Raw genomic sequence first — 25,756 nt, 5'->3', positions numbered from 1 at the left:
ACATTTCTTTATTTCATATATGACCTTGTTCCACATCTATTCCTGTGCTCTCTCTTATTTTCTACATTATATTTAATTCCAGGCCAACTGTTTTTTTTTCTTTTCCCTTTCAACCATCAGTCTTGTATCTTCAAATTCTTTTTATATGGTGCAATCAATTTTCCTCAGTAAGTACATGAAAACAGTCTCCTCCAAAGCTTTTAAGTTTCCTTTCAACACCTGTCACAAGGCAGGCACCAACAGAATTCCTACCAAGTAATATTTTAAATGTTCTGCAGCACAACTCCTAGGGACAGATGCCAATTTGTTTTGACATAAAATATGCATTCAAGGATGAAGACATGTAGCATATTTCTTTATATACATACTCTTAAGATAGAATTTAAAATTCAACATTTTTTCCTAGAACCAGATATATCAGTAGCTGAGTATCAGCTATCTTCATACATTACAAACTCAGAACACAAACCTTGATTATATGTTTTCTGCAAAGAATTTTTGACCACTGCAAAGACCTGAACTAAAAAACACATATGGCTGATGTTAATTCAACCAGTGAACACATTATTACATTACTTCTTTCTGAAAGTCTTACAATATCAACATAGATAAAAAAATAGGTTATCACAAAAAACTTGCTAATGTGAATTAACATGTTCCTGGCAAGTTTACTGAAAGGCATTGTTGAAGCAGATGAAAAATGCTCAGTTATGAAGGGTGGCAGATGTACATGGATAAACCTGCCAGAATTACTTGATAGTGCTGACAAGCAGAACTGACTGTGTCAACATATTGCCAAATCTCTAAATGGTGGGGGGGAGGAAAAAAAAAAAACAAACCAACAAAAAAAACCCCATCAGAGCAAACAGAGCCCGAGCAAACATTAAACCTTTATAGGAATTTGAATTTCATCATTATCGATATAACTGGACAGTTGCCTACAACCAATAATATGGTTTCAAGACTTCGGCAATTTGTTAAGTATAGGAGCAATAAACATTAACCCAGATTACAATCTTGTATGCAAAATTCATCAGCTTGTATTAAAAAGAGCCTAATAGGAAAAAAAATACAAGTTTTCAGAGTTCTTAAAATCAGACTGTCATTCCATCTGGTGCTGAGAATAGCGTAAATATTTGCTTTCAGGAAAATACCAGGTTAAATTCACAGAGAAAAAAACAGGTTTTCAAATTTACATATTAGCTAATACTTTAGATTTTCAAAACCTTACTTTTCAAATAATTTTTTTTTAAAGTTTTCTTTAAAAACATTTGTCCACTTTTTTCCTTAGGGATGACCTGTTAGTTTCATTTGTGACAATTTGCAGTCACTATAATAAAGCTGTGCATTCATTAAATATTTATCTCAGTGACCAGAAAAAAAATAAGACCATTTATTGTTGTTTTCCTTACTCATACAAAATTTACCAGAATCTGAAATGTCTTAAGAGGTAGCCAATTTACATAAAAGAATAAATGTAAATTGAAACATTTCCCACTCCTAAAAAATTACTGGGTGTTATATTAATTAGCTACCATGTTGCTCTCTGCTCCTGCAACACAATTTCACCAGGAATATCTCCTCTAAAGGCTAATCTTTCTCAGGACTTCTATGCTACAAAGAGGTTGACCCGCAGTTCACTAGGAGCCACTCCGCCTTCACTGAGAGGAGCCAATAAAAAATTGGCAACTCTCCCTTTAAACAGAATGAAGCAGCAAAATGAAATTTTAAGTCTGACTATAAGGTGCCCTCTTTGAATGGGACTGGAAAGTGCACAGGAATACATGTATTCTACTTTAGCGATCTCTTAAAGTCATGGGGAGGGTGTTTATTTGTTTATTTTTTTAACTTACTTTCTAATATTGTGTCAATCAAAATGCTATTCTTACCATACTGATAAGTTAAAATGTTTGAGAATTCATACTTTGTTAAGAGAGCATTTACCAGGAGAGAAAGCATATATTAATTATCTCACTGTACAAAAAAAGACTAAAAAAAGCTAGCCACTTTACTTTTTTTAGTCACTTTACCATGTATAGATATAACTGCAAGTGCATGTACTGCTTTTCTCAACTTCAAATGGATTTCACACAACGACAGGCTTTTTCTGCATTAAAATTGCAAATCTTCTATGTGGCCCAGTTTCAGCTGCAATTGATCTGCTTTGTCGTCATAGATTTAAAAAAAACAGTGAAGGACACTGCAGCTTTAAATATTTCAGAGCTGTGTAGCTAGTAAATAGACTCCATTGCAATATGGCTCTGAAGGTCGTGTCCTATTGTCTCTTTTCTCTGTGAATAGTTTGAACAGCATAAAGTAGTTTATTTTATACAATACTTCCCTGCCATTTCTATATCACATCTATTGTATTAGGCATTTCCTTACTGGAAGGGACATATATACCACTCGTTCCATACACACCCATGCTGCTTCTAGATGTATTCAAAACGTCCACCGTGAATATAACAGCAGGGTGTGCATATCAGACAAATACAGCTTTTTATATGTATACCTTATGTGAACAGACTTCCCATTAAATCCCATCACAACACAGAACAATCAGTTATTGCAGTGGTGATAAAATAATTAGCTGGAGTTCTGGTTAATAAGCCCCTTCAGTAAAAATTAACATGCCAAAAAACCTGAAGCCAGCAATTTCAACATCTTGGGTTTCTCAGATATATGACAGTATGAAAAAAAATTATAACACACAGTACTAAGAGAATGCTAAGAAAAAAAAAGGGAGAAATGAGCCCAAAAACAACAACAAAAAAAAAAGCCCTGCCACATTTAAGGTAACGTTATTAGAAAAATAAGACTCTGAAACTTAAGCCACAATTTGGAATCTTTGTGTATGCATCTCTAGGTATCAACCCCACTTCTTTCACATAAGGTGAGTATTCAGTGATTCAATGCAAATATGTTTTGGAGGTGCCTTTCATAAAGAACAGTATGTGAAATACACCCCTGCAAAAAAAATACAACTTTGTTATAGCTATAATCATGTAGAAGGTGCACAGAGTCATTTACCTGAAAAGGCAACAGATTGTTGCCATTGTCCGTCCTGAATGCGTTGTCTTCCATCCAGGACTTGGGGGTTAAGGGTGCAGCCCGTGCAAACTTTGGAGGGGCAATAACATTGCTGGAAAATGGTTTTTTAAGGGGTGAAATGGGATTGAGGGGTGAGGGTACACCGACCCCCACTCCCACGCCAACCCCCACTCCAACTGCCCTTCGAGGGTCCCTGCCAGCCTGCAATCCACCCCAAGGGTTGGAAGGTGTACTCCAAGCTGCATTTTGATGGTTATTCCAGCTGGAGGAAGAAGAAGAGGAGGCAGAGGAGGAAGACGGCTTGCTGGTCATGATGGGCTGATGGCTGTAAGCAGCATTTCTCTGGGCAAAAGGTGCCTGATTAGGGCTTACAGGTGACCTCCGCTGCTGCTGCTGAGCTTGCTGCTGCTGCTGCTGCTGTTGGTGGTGTTGAGTCTGAGCTAGGCCAATTTGAGGTGAGAAAGTGCCACCAAATACAGGGTTGACATGATGTGGAAAATTCTGGAAAAGCATTGTCCCATTGACTGGAGTAATCCCTTGGAAAAAGCTATCATCCACCGTGTTTGTGGTCCCTGTAGACCAGGTGCTGCCAAAGGAGGGAGACAAGGAGGTGCCGGCTGCAGGTTCTTGTTGAGGCTGGTGAAAGCTCAAGCCAGGCAAAATGGGAGACTCCATCTGCATCTTCTCCTTGCTATTTTGGGAAGGAGCTGATGTGCCGATACTAGTCACTGAACTGTTGTCTTCTGGTTTGGGTGTCTCCGATGAGATGGGTGTAGATGGGGCTTCTGCAGAGTTTGGATCTTGCTGCTGTTGCTGCCGCTGCTGCTGCTGGGGCTGGGCTTTGCTTTTGTCCATCAGTAAATCATCCTGCATGGTTTGCGCAGCTGAAACAGTATGGGGAAAAAACACAGAGACAGATTATTAACATTGTCATTTATACCACAAGCCAGGTTGTTTTAATCATTTGCCGGACAAAAACCCCATCCTATTGCTAGTGCTATCTTACAGCAAGGCAAACCCGTAATCTTTCCCCTCCCCCATTTAGGAATATGTAACCTTTGATCGTGCTAGATTGCCTTTAAAATAGTTTTTAAGATGCTTCACCCTTTTTGTTGCCTTGCTTCCTTTCAGCCTAAATGAGAGATGTGCTTATAGGGCAGAGATATACAGCAATTTCGCCACGTCTCTTTTCTCTTACACCGGAACTCAGAGCTCTCACCCTGCAATGAGAAACTGATTCTGGTTCCTGTTTTTCCAAGCACCCTCCTCCTCCTCCACCTCCTCCCCCTTGTTATTTGCATACGTCAATAAATACTGCTGCGTCCTTCAGCAAGGTTAAAAAGACACCAGTCTTCATTCTTCCCCACCCCTTTTTCTATTAGGAGACTGTTAAAGGAGCCGGGTACCGATTATTCTTAATCAACAAACAAGCTTTTAATTATGTAAATTTATCAGAGAGAATACACATACGAAATCTCGCACAATCGTGTAGCTGCACAATCGTTTCCTGTCCTTTTTCAGTCTCACAGCTCTACTGCTCGCTGCTTGTGACGAAGGAGGGGGGGGGGTACCCTTCATGTACAAACCTACCGGTGGGCATTACAATTCGTCTTCTGTGACCTACAATCTTTCAGTCTAAAATGCTACTTTACATCCGAGCAGTCCTTTGCTTAAAGGTATTCCTAGCTGCTGTATTTCTCTACATATGAAATCAAGAGTAATTTTTTATTAGAAAAAAGGTCAAAATACCTGATGTTTCTGATGCTTTCACAATGAAAAATAAAAATGAGGCAATAGGAAATGTTTATAAACATGGCATACTTGAAAAAACATCTTTATATGCACAAAGACTAATGATGCAAATTATTTGCTAAATCATGATGTGCATTTAAAGTTTAAAAAAATAAAGGTATGTAGTATGGTTGAGTCATATCTGCTAGAAAAGGTGCTCAATATAAAATAGGACACATCATAAAATTTGATTATTGTTTTGAAACACAGAAGGACTAATGCATACAGACATCAATGAACAGCAATTGCATGAAACTAGACCAGGAATCTCTACATTTTGCAGACTTCTAGTCAATTGAAGAGATCATTATAAATCTCAAAAGTATTTTAAATGAGCCAAAAATCACTTACTTCAATTGAGTAACTGTATCAAAGATGGTCATAGCTGAATACCTAATTGCATTTCTATTGAGTTAATCATATGACATCTACACTCCTAAGACTGCAATTTTTAGGAATGTTGTTTTAATTATGAAGTAAAGCAAATAAATCAACTGTTTAAGAAAGGTGGCAAAGAATGAAATCCACAATGCTCTACTTTCTGACATCAACAGTTTTCAGATTATCCATGTTTATCTTTAACATATTTTTATTTCTTTCGTTTATATCTCTTCTGAGCCATACACACACCTTTTAGTTAAGATGTATGTCATGACAGATTTCTGTTATCAATTAAGTTACTGCTCATACTCCTGATTATTTCCCTGTTCAGTATGTAAACTGAACAGTAAGGGTTCATGAATGGAGTTTGCAGTGAGAAAATATTAAAGCCAGTTCCTAAGAATAAATTATTGCATCTGTAACATGCAATTCTGCTGGGGGTGCAGAAAACCTTGCAAGCCAGCTGAAAACAATACTGCAGTAAACCATAGTATACCAAGTTCTATTAAGCTTTCCATTAGCTTAATTTCTATCAGAATCACTATTATTCCAAAGGCTACATAAAATTACTGCAGATTTCACACCAGAGGAAAAAAATTATACTTATCCTCCCCCTGGTTCTGAGCTATCAATACAGAAATATATTTAGACAGAATAACATAGCAGCTGAAATGTTAGAATTCTGTCACCACAAAGTATATTTAAATCAGTTAGTCACCAGGTTATCTATAGTGGCTTCAAATTACTTCAAATATGCACCTTGACAGAGCAAGCTGTTTCTGAACTTTATCTAATGTATGTAATTTTCATATTGCTTCTTAAAGGTAAAAATCACTGCCCGATTCAACACACTTGTCAAGGTCAAGACCCACCTTTAGTAAATGAAGCCAGTCTGAATGGAAAAACACTGGATAATAAATGACTTTGAAAGACAGGCCAGACAACGTCTAATGTTGGGACTGCTTGATTATTTGCTGGTGTAAGAATATGTACAAATTTACAATCCAGTACATGAAATCTATAACCCCATGGCAATAGCAACTCCATTTGCATGCAGTAAACCACGCAGTCAACACAGAAATTTTTAAGGAATGGTTACCTTTGGATTTTCTATATTTAAAGATCAATAAAATAACAGTACATTTATTTTCTTCTTTCAGGTTTGGTATATAACAAATAGTCAACCACTCTGGTGAAAAGTTTAACAACAGGAAGCTTTTAGTGCATTCTCTTCCAAGGAATCATGGGGTTTGAAGTCTTAACTGTAGATGACATTTCACTGCTGCCTATCCTGAAAAGAAGAGGACTTGGAAAGAAAAAAAAAAAGAAGTAGAAGAAAAAAAAAAGTGTTGTCTCACTCTTTGCAGGCAAAATTTCTGCAAACTGAATCAGCAGCTCAAGAAAACAAGTATCTATCATACTGAGCTCAAAGGGAAGAATTAGATAAGACCTTTTGGCAATATAATTTATAAGCCCAGATCAAATAGCTACTCATTCAGAAATACAATCACTAGACAAAGAAGTAGTTCTAGTATTTCTAAACTTCCTTCCAAATACCAAACTTCTAGTGTAAGAAATAAGCTCATGTCAGCTATAAAATATACAGCTATTAGAAAGGAGATGGTATCATGATGCTTAGCTAAAGAAAGTACTAAATGATCATCTGGCATAATATAATTTCTGAAAACATTCTCAAACACAAAAAGATCAAGTACAAAAATATAAAACAAATCACAATCAACATGTGGGCAAAAAGTTATCTTTTTTAAATAGTTTTTAATTTCAAAATTACCACTTTTTCATTACTGGTTATTGTTACCACACTGAAAATTCTACCAAAAGAAAAAACCAAACCAAAACAAACTAATAGGGGGGAAAAAAGGTGTAAATTTTACTATTTAACACTCCATATATTCTGTACACTGTGGTTCCACATTTCAACTACTTTTTTTCCACCACGTGCTATCCACATATCTCCAGCTTCCACATCAATACACAGCCTGATGAGAGTTTCTCTCATAAAATATTAATATTATGACGATTAATGTAGGTTGAGTAAAGTTTTCACAATTTTGTTTACCAGAACTTTTATTCCATCTTGTGGTAGTCAATTAATGATTCTGAATATTTATTCTGTGTAATTACTCATCATGCTAATTATTCAAGACCAAACACTAATGCTTTTATGGAAATTACCAAATTCTATGTTTGTATGGGATTAGTTGAATGTGTAATGTGCTCTAGGTGACCCTGCTTTAGAGGAAGAGTTGGACTAAATGATCTCTAGAGGTTCCTTCCAACTCTGGTGATTCTGTCAAAACAGAAGTATGAAAATAGCTGTGTTTAATAAAACTGCAGGCTGATTTTTCAATGAATGAAATATCCATAGCTTTATAGTGATACTGAAGCTAAAAAAGATTGAAAGCAGTTGAAAATGGGTTATGAAAACACATGTATGTCTGCTTTCTACACACTGTTTATGTTGGACTGTATGGTCTGCCTGCCTTACATCAATGCTGTAATTAAGAGTTTCTCAACACTGGCTCTAGCCTGTTTGTGCTACTCTGAATCATTAAGGGCAGGAAAACTGTTTTCTTACAGCAGTTGAAAACACCTCATTTGTTGAAATACCCCAACTAGGACAAGGCTGGCTCAAGGTATTCTATACTGATCCTTTCTGTCCCTGTACACTTCTGTGTTATTGTTTTTCAGATGCTTTGAGGACTCGTGGAAAGGACCACACCCTTGCTGTCAGTTCTTCCCAAGAGGTAGATTCACTTTGTAGATCAATTATTGAGATAAAGAGGATGCTCGTTTCCATTCAGAAATGGAGAAGCATTCCAGAGCCAGAGAAAATCAGGACTTAATGACAGTTCTTGATCAACGAGGCACTAGAAAAAAAACATTTTTTGTTTCTACCAGCCAAGTCTTTCATAATAACAACAGCTGTACCTGAACACAAGCAATTCAGTCTGGTATCTGAATTACTTGACCTGGGCCAGCTCCAAAGAAACTAATGTATGAAAGGCCTAAATAAGCCTAGCTAACTCAATTAACATTGTATTGAGTGTATTTTTATTTTGTGAAATTCACTAGGAAGCAAATTAGGCCTAATATGACTATGAGAAACCATGCTAGGCTTTGCCAGAAAGTAAATACTCCAACTAACTTGAAGGTTAAAATGAAGTATTAATGTTGCTGAAAAAAATAGTTTTATTGTAGAAACCTTTTTCTCAGTTTATGTTTGTTTAATTTTAGCTTAATTAGGGTTCTTTATCTTTTTAAAGATGGAATCAAATACATTAAGAATGTCTAACCAATCTTGTAATTTAATTCTACATAATAGTATCATAGCAATTAGAATACAGTTTTACCAAAACTGAATAATTTCATATTATCAGGTTTCTTAGCTTTGCTGAAAACAGTGAAATCCAGCAATCTTAATGTTGTCAGATCAAAAGAAGTGTATTAAGATACTCATTATTTAGCCACTTTTTCAGGCTGACATGGTCAGATAAATATTTAATATGCCTCCATATTATTCCTACAGTAGTTTCTTGTCATCTTCTTTATTAAGCTTAAATCTGTATAAATGTGCTATCAAAAAACTTATTTTAAACTTATTTTAAAAAGCTGATATTTTGGCCTAAATCTGGCCAGATTTAGGGATCTATATAGCTTATATTTGTTTTGGTGATTTTCATTAAGTTCTGTATTTGCCTCCAAATGTGCAGTTTTATTAATTCAAAATGGCTGCCACCTCCAATTAATATCACTAAGGCTGAACTCAATTGAATCTCAATTAGTAGCAATCTTTTTTCCTGACTTTTCACTGGGAAAAAGGAGTCTGTTACCAGGAGAGCTCCCTCGGCTCAACTGCAGCTATTACCAGGTAAAGGTAAGAGAAGATTCCTGCTAAGGAATTATATGGGAAGCAATAGTTTAAAAAATGAAAAAAAACCTGTAAGAAGCATCCTCAGATTTACAGTGGAAAATGCCAGTGCAAAGAAGGAACCATGAATAATAAAAAATGGAAAGAAAATGAAGATAAAAAGAGGATGAGGGAGCATAAATTTAAGGAGAAGATTGTTGGGGAGAATAAATCAAGCATTTGAACTTAGCAGTTGCATATCTGGTCTTGTTAAGGGGAAGAGAGGAGGACAGAATGACAACCCTTACACTGTCAGGGAATAAGGAGTATTTTCTCAAATTTAGAAACTGTTACATGTGTATTTTAGTATCAAACTTTGATTCTTAGAAGAGCAGGAAAATGGAGAACATATACCTCAAGCTGTCTAACAAATTCCTGAACAAGCAAAAAGGCATGAAACATTTTTTTAAATTTCAGGATCCTGTATCTATTTATGGGGTGGTTAAGAGGTCTGCCTCACAGAACAGTTGGGGTTTAGAAGGGACCTTAAGAGGTCTTCTAGCCCAATCCCCTTGCAATAAGCATGGGCATCTTCAACTAGATCAGATTGCTCAGAGCCCTGTCTAATCCACCCTTGAATGTCTGCAGGGTTTGGGCATCTACCAGCTTTCTGGGAAACCTGTACCAATATTTTAACACCATCATCACAAAAAGTTTTTCTTATGTCCAATCAATATCTATCCTCTTTCAGTTTAAAAACATTACTCCTTGTCTTATCATGTTTCTATGTATCCTATCATGTTTTATATTTCACATTAGGAAAAATAAGAAAAAATAAATAATGTCTAAACCTGCCATCTGTTCACTGTTTGACCAGATATACAAGTTTTGTTCACTCTTATAATCTCTCCCTATGCCAATGGCAGTGAAAAGGACCTGCCTTTGTCACAGGCTGTTCTTCTGCCTCATATGGTAGCCAATGATTCTGAGTTCCAGTTTCTTCAGGTATGTATTGTTCACAGCCATTATTACTCATCATGACCACACAGTTTTATTGCACACGGCAGGAAGCTCCTTCCCACTCCAAAGCAAAACCAGAAATTGCACGGTACACAAATTCTGCAAATACAGAAAATGGGCATATCACATAATCCTAGGAATAAAACCAGCTTCCATGTTTCAGTTTGTAATGCTTGAGAATAAATATCTAAACCCTAAGAATTTGATCAGTGCTCCAGCCACCAGACAATGCCCTCATTCCAGACCATTATTAGGAACCAGAAACTCTGATATCTAATATTGCTCTTACATTTCACAAACAGCTGTAATTAGGACATTGTGTATTCGGTTCTCTTCCAGGAACTCATGCACATAGGGTTCACTCAGGACACTGTACATCCAAGACTTCTCACAGTGCAAGTATAACCAAATTTTACTTCCCCAAGAATAAGTACAAAATAAATTTTCCAGGACAGAATGTCAGCATGTCGTCTTCTTCCTACCTGCTTCTATCCATACCTCCTGTAAATAACATTTGCATCACTATAACGACTTTATCATTACTGATTATGATATTTGTAACAGTTTAGAGACTAAAGAACACCTGCCATAATCTATATGATATAGCTTATAAGGTCAAGTTCAGATATTTTATATATCTTTACAACATCTTTCTCTGAGCAAAGATTCAAAAAAACCAGACTGATTTTCTTCAGCCAAGGCAGCACACCAAAGACTCCTTCCTATTCTACTTGATCTTCATAGTTATGTATATACACCATGCAAATGCTACTTGTCTCAGCCAAGACCAGATGTAGGCTGAGGCAGCTGTACTGTTGTGGAGTTGGCCCCATAAATGACTACCTCGTACAGCAACGGCAGTATAACAAAGTTATAATTTACACAAGGTATCAGGGACTGGTTACATGTAACAAAACTTATCACAACAGCTATTGTAAAAAAAACAAAAACCAAAACAGTATATATTTATATTTAGGCGGGAATGGAAAATTCAAAGTTTGTCTTTACTAAACCAATCTTCCCAAGAGTCTGGAATCTCCCAGCTGCCTCTGAAAAGCAGAATCTCACCCTTTGCTTGAAGAATCTGACATTATTAAGAACCTTTACATGCATACACACTTTGCACACTTGGACTGAGTGGGACACAAGACGCTCATAGTGGTGATAAACGGGAAAGCAACTTCTCTCCATGTGTTACCCAACCTTTGCTCTATAAAGGCTTTTTAGCTTCTAAATTTCCAGTTTCGCAGACAGCAATGCTCTCAATTGACTTCAGAGCACATAACAAAACTTAAAAGCACTTCAGAAGTTTTTTTTGCCACTAGCAAGCTGGCTACAAACGGAGGGTTTGTCATTACCACCAGCTGTCCTATGCCTCACACACTTGCACACGCAGAAGCTAGTGGCTCCAGAGAGCAGGAAAGGCCACTTACAAGGGCGCCGGGTGCTTGTCCTTGTCATTGCCAACAAGCCCACAGAAAAGGATTTCTTTTCCGACGTGCCAGCCACCGCCCTGCTCAGCAGCCTAGCCTTGCCTGGCAAGGTCCCCAATTCCCTCAGGCCTCTCCGCCCCAAGGGCAGGTCACGGGGAGGCCGGCCCGCTCCCGCCCCTTGCACCTGTTCGGCGGGCGAAGCAGCGCAGTAGAGCGATGCTGTCCCGAGGCGGGGGGCGTACCATGGGGCGGGGAGGCGGCAGAGGCGGCTCAGCCTCTCCCTTTGCTGAGGCACGGCCGGCGGGAGGGGGCTGCGCCGCTCCCCTCACTCGCCTCAGAGGGCAACCGTCACTGCGCGAGGAGGAGGGCGGTGGCAAGGCCCGTCCCACTCTTCCATCCCTCCCGGCCCTCAGGGGGGACCCAGGCGGCGGCGGCGGCGGAAGGCAGCGGGAGGGGTAGCAGCTGCCACGGAACCCATGGGACCGGGTTCGCAGATGACTTTCCCTCCGCCCACCCCCGGACTCCAACACGGCCATTCCGCCGCCAATACGTTCCCTTACCTGCCTCGCGCAGGGCGTCGGGCAGCGACTACGCGGCGAGGAGAGACATAGGGAGGGGAGGAGGTGGGGGACCTGTGAACTGGAGGCGTTAGGACTACACTTCCCAGCGTGCCGCGGGGGCCGCCGAGCGTTTTCTGACGCCAGCGCGCTGCGGCGTCACTGCTGCACTCGGCAGTGACCTCACAGAGGCGTTGTCACCGTCGTTCGCCCCGGCAGCGCGGCGGCCCAAGTTCAGCAGCTCCTGCGTGCCGCTCCGTCCCGCCTCAGCGACCGGCCCTCCTCTGCGTCCCCGCCTGTTGGAGGAGGGGCCGCCCGGCTGCCTCCCGGGAGGGCGGTTTCGCTGCCTTTCCTTTGGCTTCCCTTCGTCTACTGACCCACGCGTTACGCGCGGCTTCGTCGGCTCCGGGCCCGCCTTTGTCAGGTTCCGGGCCCTCATCTAGGCCCGTCCCTCCTCCCGGAAGCCATGTCTGAGCAGACGGGCTTGGCCCTGCCGCAGACCATGGACAGGTACGGGGAGGACAGGCACACCGGGAGGGAACCCCTGGAGTGGGCGTGCGGGTCCCCGGGCGCCTACGCGGCTGCGTAGATCGGCGCAGGTCTGCGCTGCTTGTGGCGTGTTCCGGGCCGGCGGGCCGCAGGGGGTGTTGCGGTGGGTTGCTTCGGAGCGGGGCCCTCGCAGGCCTTACTGGCCGAGAGACGAGGTGGGGCAGGGCCTGGGCCGGTGGCGCGGGTCCGGTTTCACTTTTGGGCTTCCGGACACTGGTGGTCTGGGCGAAGTCTTGCAAGCTCTGTCGTAAATGGACGCTAAGAAGCGCGGGCAGCAGGTTCCCTATGGCAGCCTTTAAACAGGAGGAGGTGTGTCTGCACTGACGGGGGTTCTGGGCACAATGGTGGAGGTCTCTAGAAGGCTGTTCGCTTTCTGTGGGCCTAGAAGATACTCTAGGTGTGGGAAAGCGCGTAAAATAAGGCATTGAAAGATTACTAAAGCTTGGCTGGTCCTGTTTGTTTTGTTGATGGTTTTATGATCTTTGAAGAAAACCTGTAATTGCTTTTTGGAGTGTTGTAATAAGTGCAGCCTAAAACGTACTTAAATGTAGGGGAGGAAAGAGTCTTACTAACTCTTAAATTATTTTTATTCTGCTTGTTTTCTCTTTATGCTTTTATTTGACTGTGTAGTACTTTCACCCATTTCTGCTGAGGACTTAAGATTCCTTGTGTACAATTTTGAATCGTCTAGGAAACCCTTTAAGACCCAACCCTATAAACAGCAAAAACACAGAGCTATATGGTTACTGCAGGAGTTGTGATAGCCTGGTATCTCAGAAGGTGGGGACCTAAAAGGAATAAGGCTTCTTTTGGTGAACCTGTCAAGCTTTCATCATAAGGAAGCAAAAAAAAAAACCAAAACAAGACACCCCAAAACCTGGTGTTTTTTTCCTTTCCAGGTTACCTCTAAAGAAAGAGGATTTAGCAAAATACAGGCTGTCATCAGGCAAGTGATGGAGATATAAACTATATGAGGCAGGGGCAGAACTTTTGCAGCCTGGAAGGTGAGGATAAGAAGTTTCAATTTGATTTAGAAAGAGGATAAAAGTGAGCTGGGGAGGGAGGAGAAGTTCTTTGTGTTTTAGTAAAACTGAAGAAATGAGGGGTGATGATGGGATGATTTAGGTTATAATTTGGAACAATGCTTGTCAAGGAGGCTAGTAACCAGGAACCATAAATGCATTTCCAAGAAGCAACAGGAAGGAGGTATAGATTTTTTGAAAACTTTTTAGGAAAGTATTCTGTTGGGTATGATCCTTGTGAATGTAGGGAATAAAAGGGAAGAGTTAAGGAACACAAAAAGGAATTGGGAAGAGGATGATAACACTATTAGTGGTGGGGAGGAAAAGATCAGGAAGAATGTAAATCGACTCTTCTTAAACAAACAAAAAAAAAATTAAATCTTATCTGCATCTTGAAGTTTTTAGTTCATTAATATATAATAGTATATGTTTTGGTCTTTTTAGGAAACCACAATTTTTTGGGTAATGGCTGTAAGATGGTGTTTATACCCTCTTAAGAACAACAGTTAAATGAGTTAAATTAATGTTAAATTAAATAGTTAAATTAAAATAAATTAATAGTTAAATTAAAGCTGTTAAATAGTTCATTAAAAAAAGGAAATTATTTATCTAGTGGCCAGACCACTTTACTGTTCTTCAATTATGTGTAATGTATATGTGTGTTTTGATGCACATTTAATATTCTTGTATCCTTTCAGCTTTGTGAAATTGTAATTTGTGTCTCTGACTTTCCAGTAAACTTGGAGTAGCAGAGTTGATATTATCTAAAACAACTGGCAAGTGTCACTTACTTTCTTAACAGTGGGGTAAATGTTTAAGTACCTAGGCAGCATAAAAGGAGCTATGAAGAGTGGACTCAGTATAGGAAGCTCTAACATTGTGAAAAGTAGTGAATGGAGTATTACGAAGTAAGTAGTAAGAGCCAAGTATTTAGGATTTTAATTATTTCAGGGTGTACTACAATACAAATATAAGGGTTTTGGAGTAGATAAGACCTCAAAATGCAGTAAGTGTAAATATTTTTTCAGTTACATATTCGGTTTATAGAGTTAAGTTGGAAGAAAAGAGTTTTCATTTATTTTGATATTTCTGAAGGCTATAAATAATTATTTTTACATTTTATGGAATCATCATCAGGATAAACCTCCAACATTTGTGTTGTTTTGAATGGCATTAGGATGTTAAATTTTTACAGCAAAATTATTGTGCCTCGTATGCTAAGATCATGAACTCAGTAGTTCTTATGTTTGCAAATATAATTTTGAAAATGCATAAAAACCCCTGAAGTATTCTGTGGGCTTTTTTCATGTTTCCTATAGGTCCTATACATTTCCTCTCAGTACTGTTTGACAAAAGGTCTTCCAGTTGAGCATTTAGTTTTATCTTCTAGCTGCTCTGTATAGTACCTGTCACAGCAGGTATTCTGGCTTCTTAATGTGTTTTTCAAACATTTTCATTCTTATGGGTAACTTTGAGGATAAGATGTTGAACTTTCTGGTGGATTTTGGTGATTCATTTGGGTGAAAACTTAATCCTTTAAATACTTAGTATTTTTCTTGTGTCATTTGCTTGTCAAGTACAATTTGACTTCACATTTTCTATAATTACGTTTTTAAGCAGAACCAATGTATAAGTTCTGTTTCTAAGTTATGTCTATAGCTACATCTTGTCAGTTTGCTATTTCATAGCCTTCTATAGTAGATTGCATGTCATTGCCATGACATCAGTTGGCTGATCCATCTTACTATGTAGTCTTTTTACTGTCTTGGTTGAGCAGATGCTTTCTAAAGTGACAAGATATGAAAAATAGTTATTAAATGTGTACTTGCCATTATGAAGTCTGTGCGGGCAAGTCCACATTGATAGAAAACGTGGACAGTGTAAATATTTGAATGATTAAAAAAATACTCAGTGTAGTAAAATTTTTAAAATGTCTCATCAGTTGATCTCTTATTTGTTTGTTTCTGAAGATGAATGTTTAGCCATACAAAAGCTGTTTCCTAGCTATGTCATTTCCTGTGTCTACCTTAATATAATGCTAAAATATACTCATTTTCTTAAGCTTTTTTTTTTTACTTCAGTTGGATTATGTGTGGGTTTCTCATGCATTTGCTTACACCAGTGCTTCAGAGTGCTGGCGTTTTATTTTATAGGATTTTTTTAAAAGCATGTTTGTGGTAATGGTTGTGGTACTCCACTCCCTCCTTTACATCAATTTGCCAGCTGGTCAGTACCTGGTCATTTTTACATTTTGGTTTTTTAGTATGCAGTGATGTTAGTCAAAATATGATAAATAATTTGTGCAGGCTTGTGCAGGTACATACTGAAGAACTGGTATAATGATAATTTTAGCATGATTTAACTTTTGAATTAGCATGCTTTATTTGCTGAGTGAACACTAGTTCAACTGTGGCTGGTACGTAGCCCTCCTTGATAGACACTAGCATGACATCGTATGCCTGTTTTGCTTTCTACCCTTGTCATTCCTTATTTAAAGGAGACCAATAGAATTGAAATTATAGGTGGACTTTAAAAGCAATTAAAATTAAAAAATGCAGAATTATAGTAGGCTTAAGAAATTACTTGTGCTGTCAAGAGAGGAGTTGCAACTGGTCTTTCTCTTTGCTGGAGTACTGATGTGTCAGGAAAATGAAAGCAATTGAGGTTTAGAAGTAGCAAAATAGCAAAATTTTCATGGGTTTTTTAGTTGAGCTTTCTGAACTGTCATCAGATACAGTGGCATTTTTTATTTTTAAAGAAAAACACATAGGCAAATGGCTTTGTACATAATTTTCAGTTGCTTCTTTCCCTCCAGTTAGCATGCATGTCCTTTTTTTGCCGCTATGAATCTTTTACTTCTGTCTTTGGAAGTGTGGGTGGGCACTGGTTTATTTGCACAATTAACTGTTCATACTTTAGTAACCAAAGACACAGGTTTGGATTAAGACCTTAATGCTGCAAGCTAAGCAATGTAATTAGTGCAGTGTTGTCCTTAATTAAAGACCTTTATTCTGAACTGCTTAAACTTGTACTGGATATTGTGCACTGTTGAATAATCTTTATGACTGAAGTTGACACATAAAGAAATCCTAGTAGGAGTGGAGTGCAACAGGGTAAGGTGTGCAGAGCAATGAACACCCTAAAACAGAATTTATGTAATATTACTACTTTTCACAACTGTTTTCTGTCTCTGCAGTTATTCAGTCTGTTTGTTCTTGCTCTGCTAAGCACTCCTCTTGCCCTACATGATGAATTATTTTCTCTCTGTACAGAACAGTTCAAGTTGTTCTTTTTAGAGAGAGGACTTTCCATGGCTTCTGGTCTGTCAGCAAGTGGAAGTACCTGATTTTCTGTTATTCCTCTAGAGTAGGTTATGTATGCTTAAAGAGACAGAGTATAAAAATAAAAGAGTGGGCTGTGCTGGGCTAATCTCTACCAGAAAGTAAACAAGGTGTTCTTCCCTGGTTTTACCCCAACTGATTGGAAGCTCATGTTGATACAGGAAGGAAAAAAACAAAATTACAGCTATCTTAGAGCAGGTTAGAAGAATGAAAGTTTCACACAACACTAACATCCTAATAGGTTTTTTTGGTTTTTTGTTTGCTTGTTTTTTCATTATGCTTCATTCCAGGTATGTCCCTTGCTGTTACAGTTCTTTATGCCAAGGGTTTCTATGTAGCTTGAGTTCTTCCTGTGTCTTATCAGTAAAGACGATTAGTGAAGACTTACTGCAGACCTGTAGAATGCCTTTTGTCCATGTGTAGTATAAAAGTATCAGCATGTTATTTATAAACTGTCCTACCTTTTTACGGTCATCTTATGTACATTATATTCCCATCTTTGATGTCTCCTTTGATATCCCTAGGAATAAACATACATGTTTTAATTCCTGCTTAACTGCCTTCCATCTGCAGGTAGAAGTTGTTATAATTCCTCCCATCTGATGCTGGGAGTCTCTCTCTTGAGAGACTGTCATATCACAGATTGTTTCCTTTGGCATGGTGTCTTACAGTACTTGCTAAAGTTAAAACTTTTGACAATGCAAATTTATTGAATAACTATCTTAAATTTAATGATAGATAAAGTATCTGAACCTTTTAATTCATCTAATTCTGGAAGAACTTTGAGTAATACTTAAAAGTAGTAGTGAATATCCTATCTAGGACGTTTTTCTTTGGTGCCATCTGAACCTGCTTAAGGTTTTAACTTTACAGAATGGGTGGAGGTTCCATGTGTAAAAGTGATAAAAGCTTTTTGATGCATCTTATTTTCTTCTTCTCTGCAACAGAATGAGTTGGCTGTTAGCTTGTTATAGGATGTAATACCTACCTTTCTCAAAAGAGTGCTTGAGTTCCCTGGTTTTTACTGACACTTTTGTGGCTTATCACAAGTAGCAAATCTATCTTAAGTGCAGAAGAAATAAAAAAACACTTTGAAGTGGTTTAATTCTTTTAAGCAAACGGCTCCTGGTTAATGTTTCTAACTGAAACTGTTACTAAGGTTACACAAGATAGACAAGGAGCTGGAGCACATGACATACGAGGAAAAGCCAGAAGGAACTGAGCCTGCTTAGTCTGCAGAAGAGATGGCTTGGGAAGACCTAATAACATTCTAATATCTACTAATGAGCTTGTTCAGAAGACAGTCTGGCTATTTTGGAAGGTTCCTGGCAGAATTATGAGAAACAGTGACTACAAATTTGAACAGAGAATATTTCAACACGTGGGGATGTGGGGAGTAGTGTAGCTGAGCTTTGGAACAGTTTTCTAAGGGCATCTTTGTGTCTCTGTCTGTGGAGCTTTTCAAGACCCAGCTGGAGAAAAGCTCCGACAAATCAGGTCTGAATTCACCAGATTGTTGGTTAACACCTGAATTTGCCAGGTGTTGCTTCTGCCTTAGAGAGGAGGCCTGACTTCCAACCCAAGTAATTCTATGGTACCAGGTTTAGATCCAACCCCAATTTAAATAGGGAGATTACATGCTATTTGGGCTCTCTTTGCACTGCATGACATGAGCATACTGTGCTTGAGGTGCCACTACAGGAGGCACAGTCCACTTAAACCTTCTGGCACTTAGCCTGTTAGCATTTTCTCTGAAGTAGCTACCTAAAAGTTATGAGGATGTGTCTAATTGGACTAGCAGCTTTATTTTTTTACCCTTTTCTCTCCTGTTATTCTGATGCTAATGTGAGGCTTTTCATCAATAACTTTCTACCATTTAATGGAAGTGCTTTGGCTCATAAGTTTTGTGACAATTATTTTGGTGAAAGGATTATACATGTCTTGCCTAACAATAATATAGGATAGGGAAATTTCCAATTAAAATTTCCACTTCTAAAATGTTGGCTTTAAAAAAGTCTGTATTAAAGTTTTATTAAATCTGGGACTAGCTGTTCATTTCTTTATGATTTTAAATCTTAATTAATTTATTAAGTTAAAAATGAAAATTAAACTGGCCTGCTATGTAATTATCTCTGTAATGAGTAAATAGCAATTGACTTAAGGGCAAACCATGGATTCTTGGTATGTGCTTATACATGCAAACATATATTTTCAAAGGTGTATGTATTAAAAGAAAGTGTTAACACAGTGTGATGGTAGTGAGTAATAGAGTTATTATGGATGAGAGGGGCTGGCACTTAGTTATCCTTTTTAAGCCATTTTAATATAATAGTTATTTCTTCATAATCTTTTGAGAAAAAAGATTAAGCCCTCTCTTTTAAAGCTGTAATACTGTTTTTGCAAAGCTTTCAGATCTCTTCTGATTTGTTTCTCCTGATAGAACAGTCTCCTGAGAGCTGAATGCCTTTGTTTAGAAGTGGGTATTTTATATTGGGCTAAAATGTGCCAACATAAGTTTGCCTTCTTTGAGAGATACAATTACAGAAGGCCATGTGCTGTGTGCTTGTGACTCTTCTACTGGTGAGTCATGCAGTCAGTGCTGCCCGGTGCTCTGGAGAGTTACTTAATGTTATGATCAGGCAACCTGGTGTTTCATTCACCTTTGTTCAGGGTAAAGTTTATTTCCAAATTTTCAATGTCTGCCACATCTGAGTGGTTGTTTTTATTGTTCTCAAGGTATTTAAGGCTCAAGAATATCGCTTCTTGGTGTTTACATTTTTTGTATGTGACTTTTAGGTCTTAATTTGTTTTCATCATATATATTAGCAGTTTATTTGATGACTGACTTCAGTAGAGCTTTTTGGATTGGTTCCTTATACTATAGTCTCTAACTTAAGTATTAGCTTTTATATAAACTATTTAGTTCAAAACAATTTGCTTAGTTTAGCTTTCATACCAATTTTTGCAGCTTTAGGACTACTTATATTTTTCTTATAATTTCTTTGGAATAACAGAAATATTGTGTATGGTCTGTTTAACTATGAAAGTCTCTAGACATACATCATGTAAAAATTGAACTTGTATTTGACAATTATGTTGCCTAAGAATGGAATGTCAAGTGAATAGCCATAAGGTTGGTTTCTAACAGATTAACTCCCTGCTAATTTTACTTCTGTAACTAAAGAGATATTGTGCCTGACGATTAATTTGTATTTTTACATTACCTGCGTGATACTGGAGAATTGCTGCAGGAGATTTGAGTTTGCATAATGCAGACTCTGTAAATGGAACATAGCTTTGCATTTATTATTTATCTTTAGGTTGTCACAGCAGCAGTTTAATGTCAAGACAGTTACAGTTTTAGATATATCAAAGTTGGTCTATCCTGTATGTTGCTCCTGATATTTGTAGCATCTGTCATTTACTCTGTACACGTACCACAAATTCCAGTATTGGTATTTTTGTGATGCAACTCTTTCCCTTTCCCCCAGTGCAAAGTAAAATTGCTTAATGCTACATATTTTTATCTTTGAGACTGACAATTGTATTTAACACTCCAGTTTAAAACAGCAGATTAAAACCATCTTGGTACCAGTCTTTGAAAATATGGATATGGTTAGTGCTAAGGCTAAGGAAGCTAATAAGTACATGTTAAACTTCAGTCATGGAAAAGCAAATCGTCCAAGAGATATGACTGCTTGTTATCCCTTTTTTCCCAACTTGAAGAAATAAAGGTTAAGGTTAAATTCCTTTTGAGTCAACCAAACAAGTGCTAACTTACATCTTGGCTAATAGATGAAAAATGGATATAGCTATATAATCATCAAATGGCACAGCTCATTACAGAATTTTTATAAAGCAATGAAGCAGTTATTCAGTGATTCTGAACCTCAGTCCACAGGCAGCATTTTCAAAGAAGCAGTATGCTGTAAGCAGATTTATTTTTTTTTATGTCAAGTTTAGCCTCAATGCTAATATTTTCAAGTTCTTCAGTAATACTAGGAAGTTGTTTTCTGAGAACATGGGAGAATCTTTTGCATATGTAATTAAGTTATAGCAGTCATTTTAGTATTTTAGCATACTTTTGAGTCTCTCTTTACTAAGCACCTACTGTGTTCTAGAGTTCAAAATAATTTTTTACGGCCTACATTGATATTTTTCACACAAATCTTCCTCTAGCCTCTATTTTAAAGTGTGGTCATTTTGTGTTAATAAGTTGGAGAGTCAAATGAGTCATTTTTCTGTGCAGGGCTCTTAATTAAATGTTTGTGGGGTTTGTGTTTGCTTTTTTTTCTTTTTTTTTTTTTTTTTTCTACAAACGTTTTGTATGCATTGGTGTAATTTAAGTGTTGCTGTTTAACCAGAGAGGGTATTGACTGAGCGACTAAAAAAATATTGCAAGTGCTTTTTTTGCTTCTCAAAAAGAGTTGAATTCATGTTGTGATCAAGGATGTAGTTGAAGATACTTTTTCCGGGAGTCAGCAAGGTATTGAAGATAGATACAGTTACTTGTTTGTTGAACTTTTATTGTCATGCAAGTAAATCTGATGTATTGGAAACTGGAGACAGTAAAAAATATCCCTATGGAGAGAACACTGCTGTAAGAATTTAGTACAATAGATTGCAGATGAATTACAGCATGAATGGCTTTTAAAACTACTTTAAGGTCTGAAACTGTCTTACTTTGCTAAATATGGCAGTACTGCTGGAACTAATACAATTTTTTTAGCCCCCAAAAATAATCCCTCCTACTTGAAATAATATTATTTGTACATAAATCATATAGTTCAGCTTGTCAGTAGTTGGGTGTCCTGCCTTCCTAGTAGGTCACGTTATCAGTTAGAGAAGGCTGCATGTGGTCTTGTCATCTAAGTGTTCTCGCATTATCTTGAAATGCTTTCCTTTTCTATGATGACTATTGGTATATTATAGAATTTTATATTTAGTGTATTATAGAATATAGAATTTTAGCTGATCAAGCCTCTTACCACATCAGCTATACCTTGTTATTATGTTGTTCTGCAGTTAGATACTGAGAGAAGCTAAGACTGAGGAATTTTTTTCTGTTTTTAATTTTCCTCATCAGGAGGATCTTTCAGACATTCTGCTACACAATTTTGTTAATGTTACAGGCAATTAATACATAATTAAGTTGTTTAAAGGAACATTGGTGGAAGAAACTTTGGCTTCTAAAACCTTTTTTCCATATCTCTGCTACTTTCAGTGTTTGTAATTATTGAAGGCTTTGCCACACAATGCTCAAGAAAAGTGTTCTATCTGCATTATAATAAAATATAATTATAAAATATTTTATTCTTGCAAAATAACAAAAACTATTTAAGGCATTGACTTAATGCTATTAGAATTCTTCAGTCTTTGCTATGTATGTATATACTTGTTCAACTTTTCAAATCATGTTGTTCAAGGCACACTTCCGTTTTGGAAGCAAATTTTTTTGTTTATGTAGCATTCTTTGTTTGGGTTTTGTTGTTTGTTTTTTTTTCCACTTGTTTTTATCCACACTTCTTTTCCTTTCTATACGTGATGGCAGGAATCAGTGTTATTGTCCCCCAGCAGGCATTCAGTAATTTAAATCATTAGAATGTCATGCTTTTAATATATAATAGGTTAATTAAAAAATGTGAAATGTTTTAGTAATAATGTGCTTATTATATGAGTAATAGTTTTACCCAATTTGTCCTTTGCTCATATTTAGGAGGGCCCTGGGTTTTTTCACTCCCCTAAGAAATAAATGTTCGTAACAGGCAAATTTTTTGTATATCTAGGGGCTCACACTGAGGCCACTGAGCCATGCTGACTTCTCAGATTTTCCTTTTGAAAAAGTGAGAGTAAGATAATATTAAACAAAGCTTTCTAAGAATAGTTTTGTAAGTCTTTGTAAAAGGGGTATGCCTGAATAACTGGTTACAAAAGCTTCATTTCTCCAGAATGAAAGGTAGTATTTTTACCGTAGTCTAGATTGTCTTTGACAAACTAGAGTCAGAACCCCAGTGAGCTAGCTAAATCAGAAGTGTGTGTGCGTGTGTTTCTTATTCCAAGTTGGGTCAAAGCAAAGGCCAGAAAAGCCTTGTAAGTTTCAAGCATAATAAGTGGTGGCAGACAGTCAAAGGTTTAATTTTGTCCACAAGCTAGAAAGTTGCCAGCAGGATTCTGTGAACTGTCCTTTACTCATATCTCTGTCTTTATATAGTGCAGTTAACTTGAGTGTAAAATGTTTCTCCTTAATTTGAGCTATAATTGAGAATATATAAATAAGTTTGAATTCTAATCACTAGATTTTTCTAGTAATGCTTTGTAGTTAATTATTTTTTGTTTTAATATGTTTGGCTGACTGCTTATTTGGTTTATTCATCCTTGGGCTTTTAAAAGCTTTTAAAAAATCTAATTTAATCTTGTGCTTAGAGGAAGTCGGAAACTATATATGAGTGCCACTCGTGTGGCCATACACCAACACTAGCTTTTCTTTCTGTTCAGCCTTCCCCTGCTGTTTTGAATGAAAGCACTACTTTTGTATTATAGGCTAGTTACCACTGATTCTAGATTCTCATCAACTTCTCCTTTAGTCAGCACTACACCCTGTCCTTGATGACTAGGCAGAGCAGAAATGGGTGTTCAGTGAGATGACTTTCAGGAACTGCCTTTGAAGATTTTTGGACTTTATTTCAAGATAACAGCATGTTCTCTAGTAGAACATCTAGACTGCCATGTGGCTTCTGTGCCATGCTGCCTTAAAAAAAGGATCTGCAGAAGTCACAATGGAGCATCCAAGAGGAGTATTCTCACACTTGTATCTCTGTTCCTCGCTTTATATGTGTGGGATTTTTTCCCCTTAAGATAGCATAAATATTTTTTGAAAGACAGCGTTTGGGTTGAAGATAATGCAATCTGCACCACAAAGCATGATGTAAACTAATGTTTGTTAGGTAAGTGGTATTCCCTTCTTTGTAGCCTTTTTCAGACATATATAGGCTAGTTTTGCATTCTAGCATTGCATAGTGGCCCTCTAGCACAAGAATCTTATTCCTGCTGGTTTCTTCAAACTCAGGAAAAGGAAATGCTTAAGAGTAGCATTTGCATTACATTATTATTTTCTGTCCACACTTCCCCTAGTCTGTAGCATACCATGGGGTTCTTATGACCCAGGTGCAAGACCTGGCATTTGGCCTTGTTAAACCTCATACAATTAATTAACCTTGGTCCATTGGTCTAACCTGTCCAGGTCCTGCTGTAAGGCTTCCCTACCCTCCAGCAGATTGCCACAGCCACCTAGTTTGGTGTCATCTGCAGGTTTACTGAGGGTGCACTCAATCCAATCATCCAAATCATTACTGAAGATATTAAAGAGAAGAGGCACCAGTACTGGGGGACACCACTCGTGACTGGTTGCCAGCCAGATTTAGTTACATTTACTACCACTCTTCCAGCCCAACCATCCAGCCAATTTTTTATCCAATGCAGGGTATATTTATCCAGGCCAAGTGCCATAAGATTCTGAAGAAGAATGCCGTGAGAGACAGTGTCAGGAAATCTGCTCAGGTTCAGATAGACAATGTCCACAGCTCTTTTCTCATCTACTAGGTGTCATCTTGTTGCAGTAGGAGATCAGGTTAGTCAGACAGGACCTACCTTTTGTAAACCCATGCAGACTGAGCCTGATCACCTGGTTGTCTTGTATGTACCATGTGATGGTACTCAAGATGACCTGCTCCATAACCTTTCCTGGCATCAAACTGACAGGTCTATAGTTCCCTGGATCTTCCTTTCAGCCCTTCTAGTAGAAAAGAATTTAATGTGTTTCCCTACTAAAATTCTAACCAACTCCAAAGTGACCTACCTGTGTTGTATGCTGCTCTGCTAGGTAACCCCTTGTTTTTTCCATCATCCTAATCTTAACACTTTATCATAATATTAGTCTTGAGTGTGAACTTGACAGGTTCAAAGATGAAGAAGAATCTGTCTATAAATTAATCATAAAGATTTCTTAGAGAAGCTCATGAGAAAGTGCTGCTTCTGAGCAGCAGAGTTGTGGGTCATCCTTTGGAACAATGCTTTTTTATGGTGAGTTATGGGAATACTTTCAGACATTTCTTCTTCAAGTTACATTTTCAGCCTTTGTTGAATTGGCTGTCTGTGCTATCACTGCTATCAGTTATGTTTCAGCCTTTTCACTTTTTCTTTCAATTTCAGTAAGCCACTCAGTCACTTACTGTTTAGAACAGGGACGCTCTACTCTGATAGCAAGACATTAGCAAATTCCCACAGCCTTAAGGGAAAGCAGTTGCTTCGTTTGAGAAAAGCAGAAAAGTTTTCTTAGAGAGATTTCCTATATTTTATGAAGGATCTAGAAGGACAGGAAAAATACTGTTTAGCTTATGGCTCTAGAACATGTCATGCATGTTGAAGTTTGCATTTCCTGTGGTAAGGGCTAGGTTCTGCTAAAAGGCATGCAAGAATTTTTGCAAAAGTATTCTGGTTTTGCTTGCCATTCATACACTGAACAGCAGGGGGAAAAAATGAAGATTTTTGTAGTCTCATTTGCAGTACTGAATATTTGAACCAGACTGTGAAACAGCTGTGCTGTTCCAGACACACAAGTCATCTTTTATTAAGTGTTGTGGGCAAAAGCTGGGTTGATGGAGCATGAAGGGTTTCTGTAAACGTTTTACTATTGTAGATATAATTAACTTACTGCTTTTAAATTGCTTTTTTCTATGCTTCT

The 25,756-nt window shown here is 37.8% G+C and overlaps 2 protein-coding genes across 10 annotated transcripts in view; one reads left to right on the top strand and one right to left on the bottom strand.

Moving 5' to 3' along the window:
- CPEB3 (cytoplasmic polyadenylation element binding protein 3) overlaps positions 1-12,190 on the bottom strand; it is a 90,352-nt gene extending 78,162 nt beyond the window's left edge. Inside the window, exons 1-2 of one of the 7 annotated variants that reach the window (XM_030453123.1) lie at positions 12,108-12,190; positions 3,031-3,935 (exon numbers count right to left, since the gene is read on the bottom strand). In XM_030453123.1, coding sequence (XP_030308983.1) covers positions 3,031-3,924 — 894 coding nt within the window. In that variant the 5' untranslated portion in view covers positions 3,925-3,935; positions 12,108-12,190. Of the gene's footprint in view, positions 1-3,030; positions 3,936-4,155; positions 4,322-11,547; positions 11,651-12,107 lie in introns of those variants that run through there. The other 6 variants (XM_030453126.1, XM_030453121.1, XM_030453124.1 and 3 more) reach the window with 6 other exon arrangements.
- The window catches only part of MARCHF5 (membrane associated ring-CH-type finger 5), a 28,659-nt gene continuing 14,701 nt past the window's right edge, over positions 11,799-25,756 (top strand). The window contains exon 1 of one of the 3 annotated variants that reach the window (XM_008501998.2): positions 11,799-12,614. In XM_008501998.2, the coding sequence (XP_008500220.1) occupies positions 12,571-12,614 (44 nt within the window). In that variant the 5' untranslated portion in view covers positions 11,799-12,570. Of the gene's footprint in view, positions 12,615-20,859; positions 20,945-25,756 lie in introns of those variants that run through there. The other 2 variants (XM_030453129.1, XM_030453130.1) reach the window with 2 other exon arrangements.

This window comes from Calypte anna, chromosome 6 (genome assembly GCF_003957555.1).
Source record: "Calypte anna isolate BGI_N300 chromosome 6, bCalAnn1_v1.p, whole genome shotgun sequence".
NCBI lineage: Eukaryota > Metazoa > Chordata > Aves > Apodiformes > Trochilidae > Calypte > Calypte anna.
Note: the sequence above shows the minus strand (reverse complement) of the source record. Positions and strands in the feature narration are given on the sequence as shown.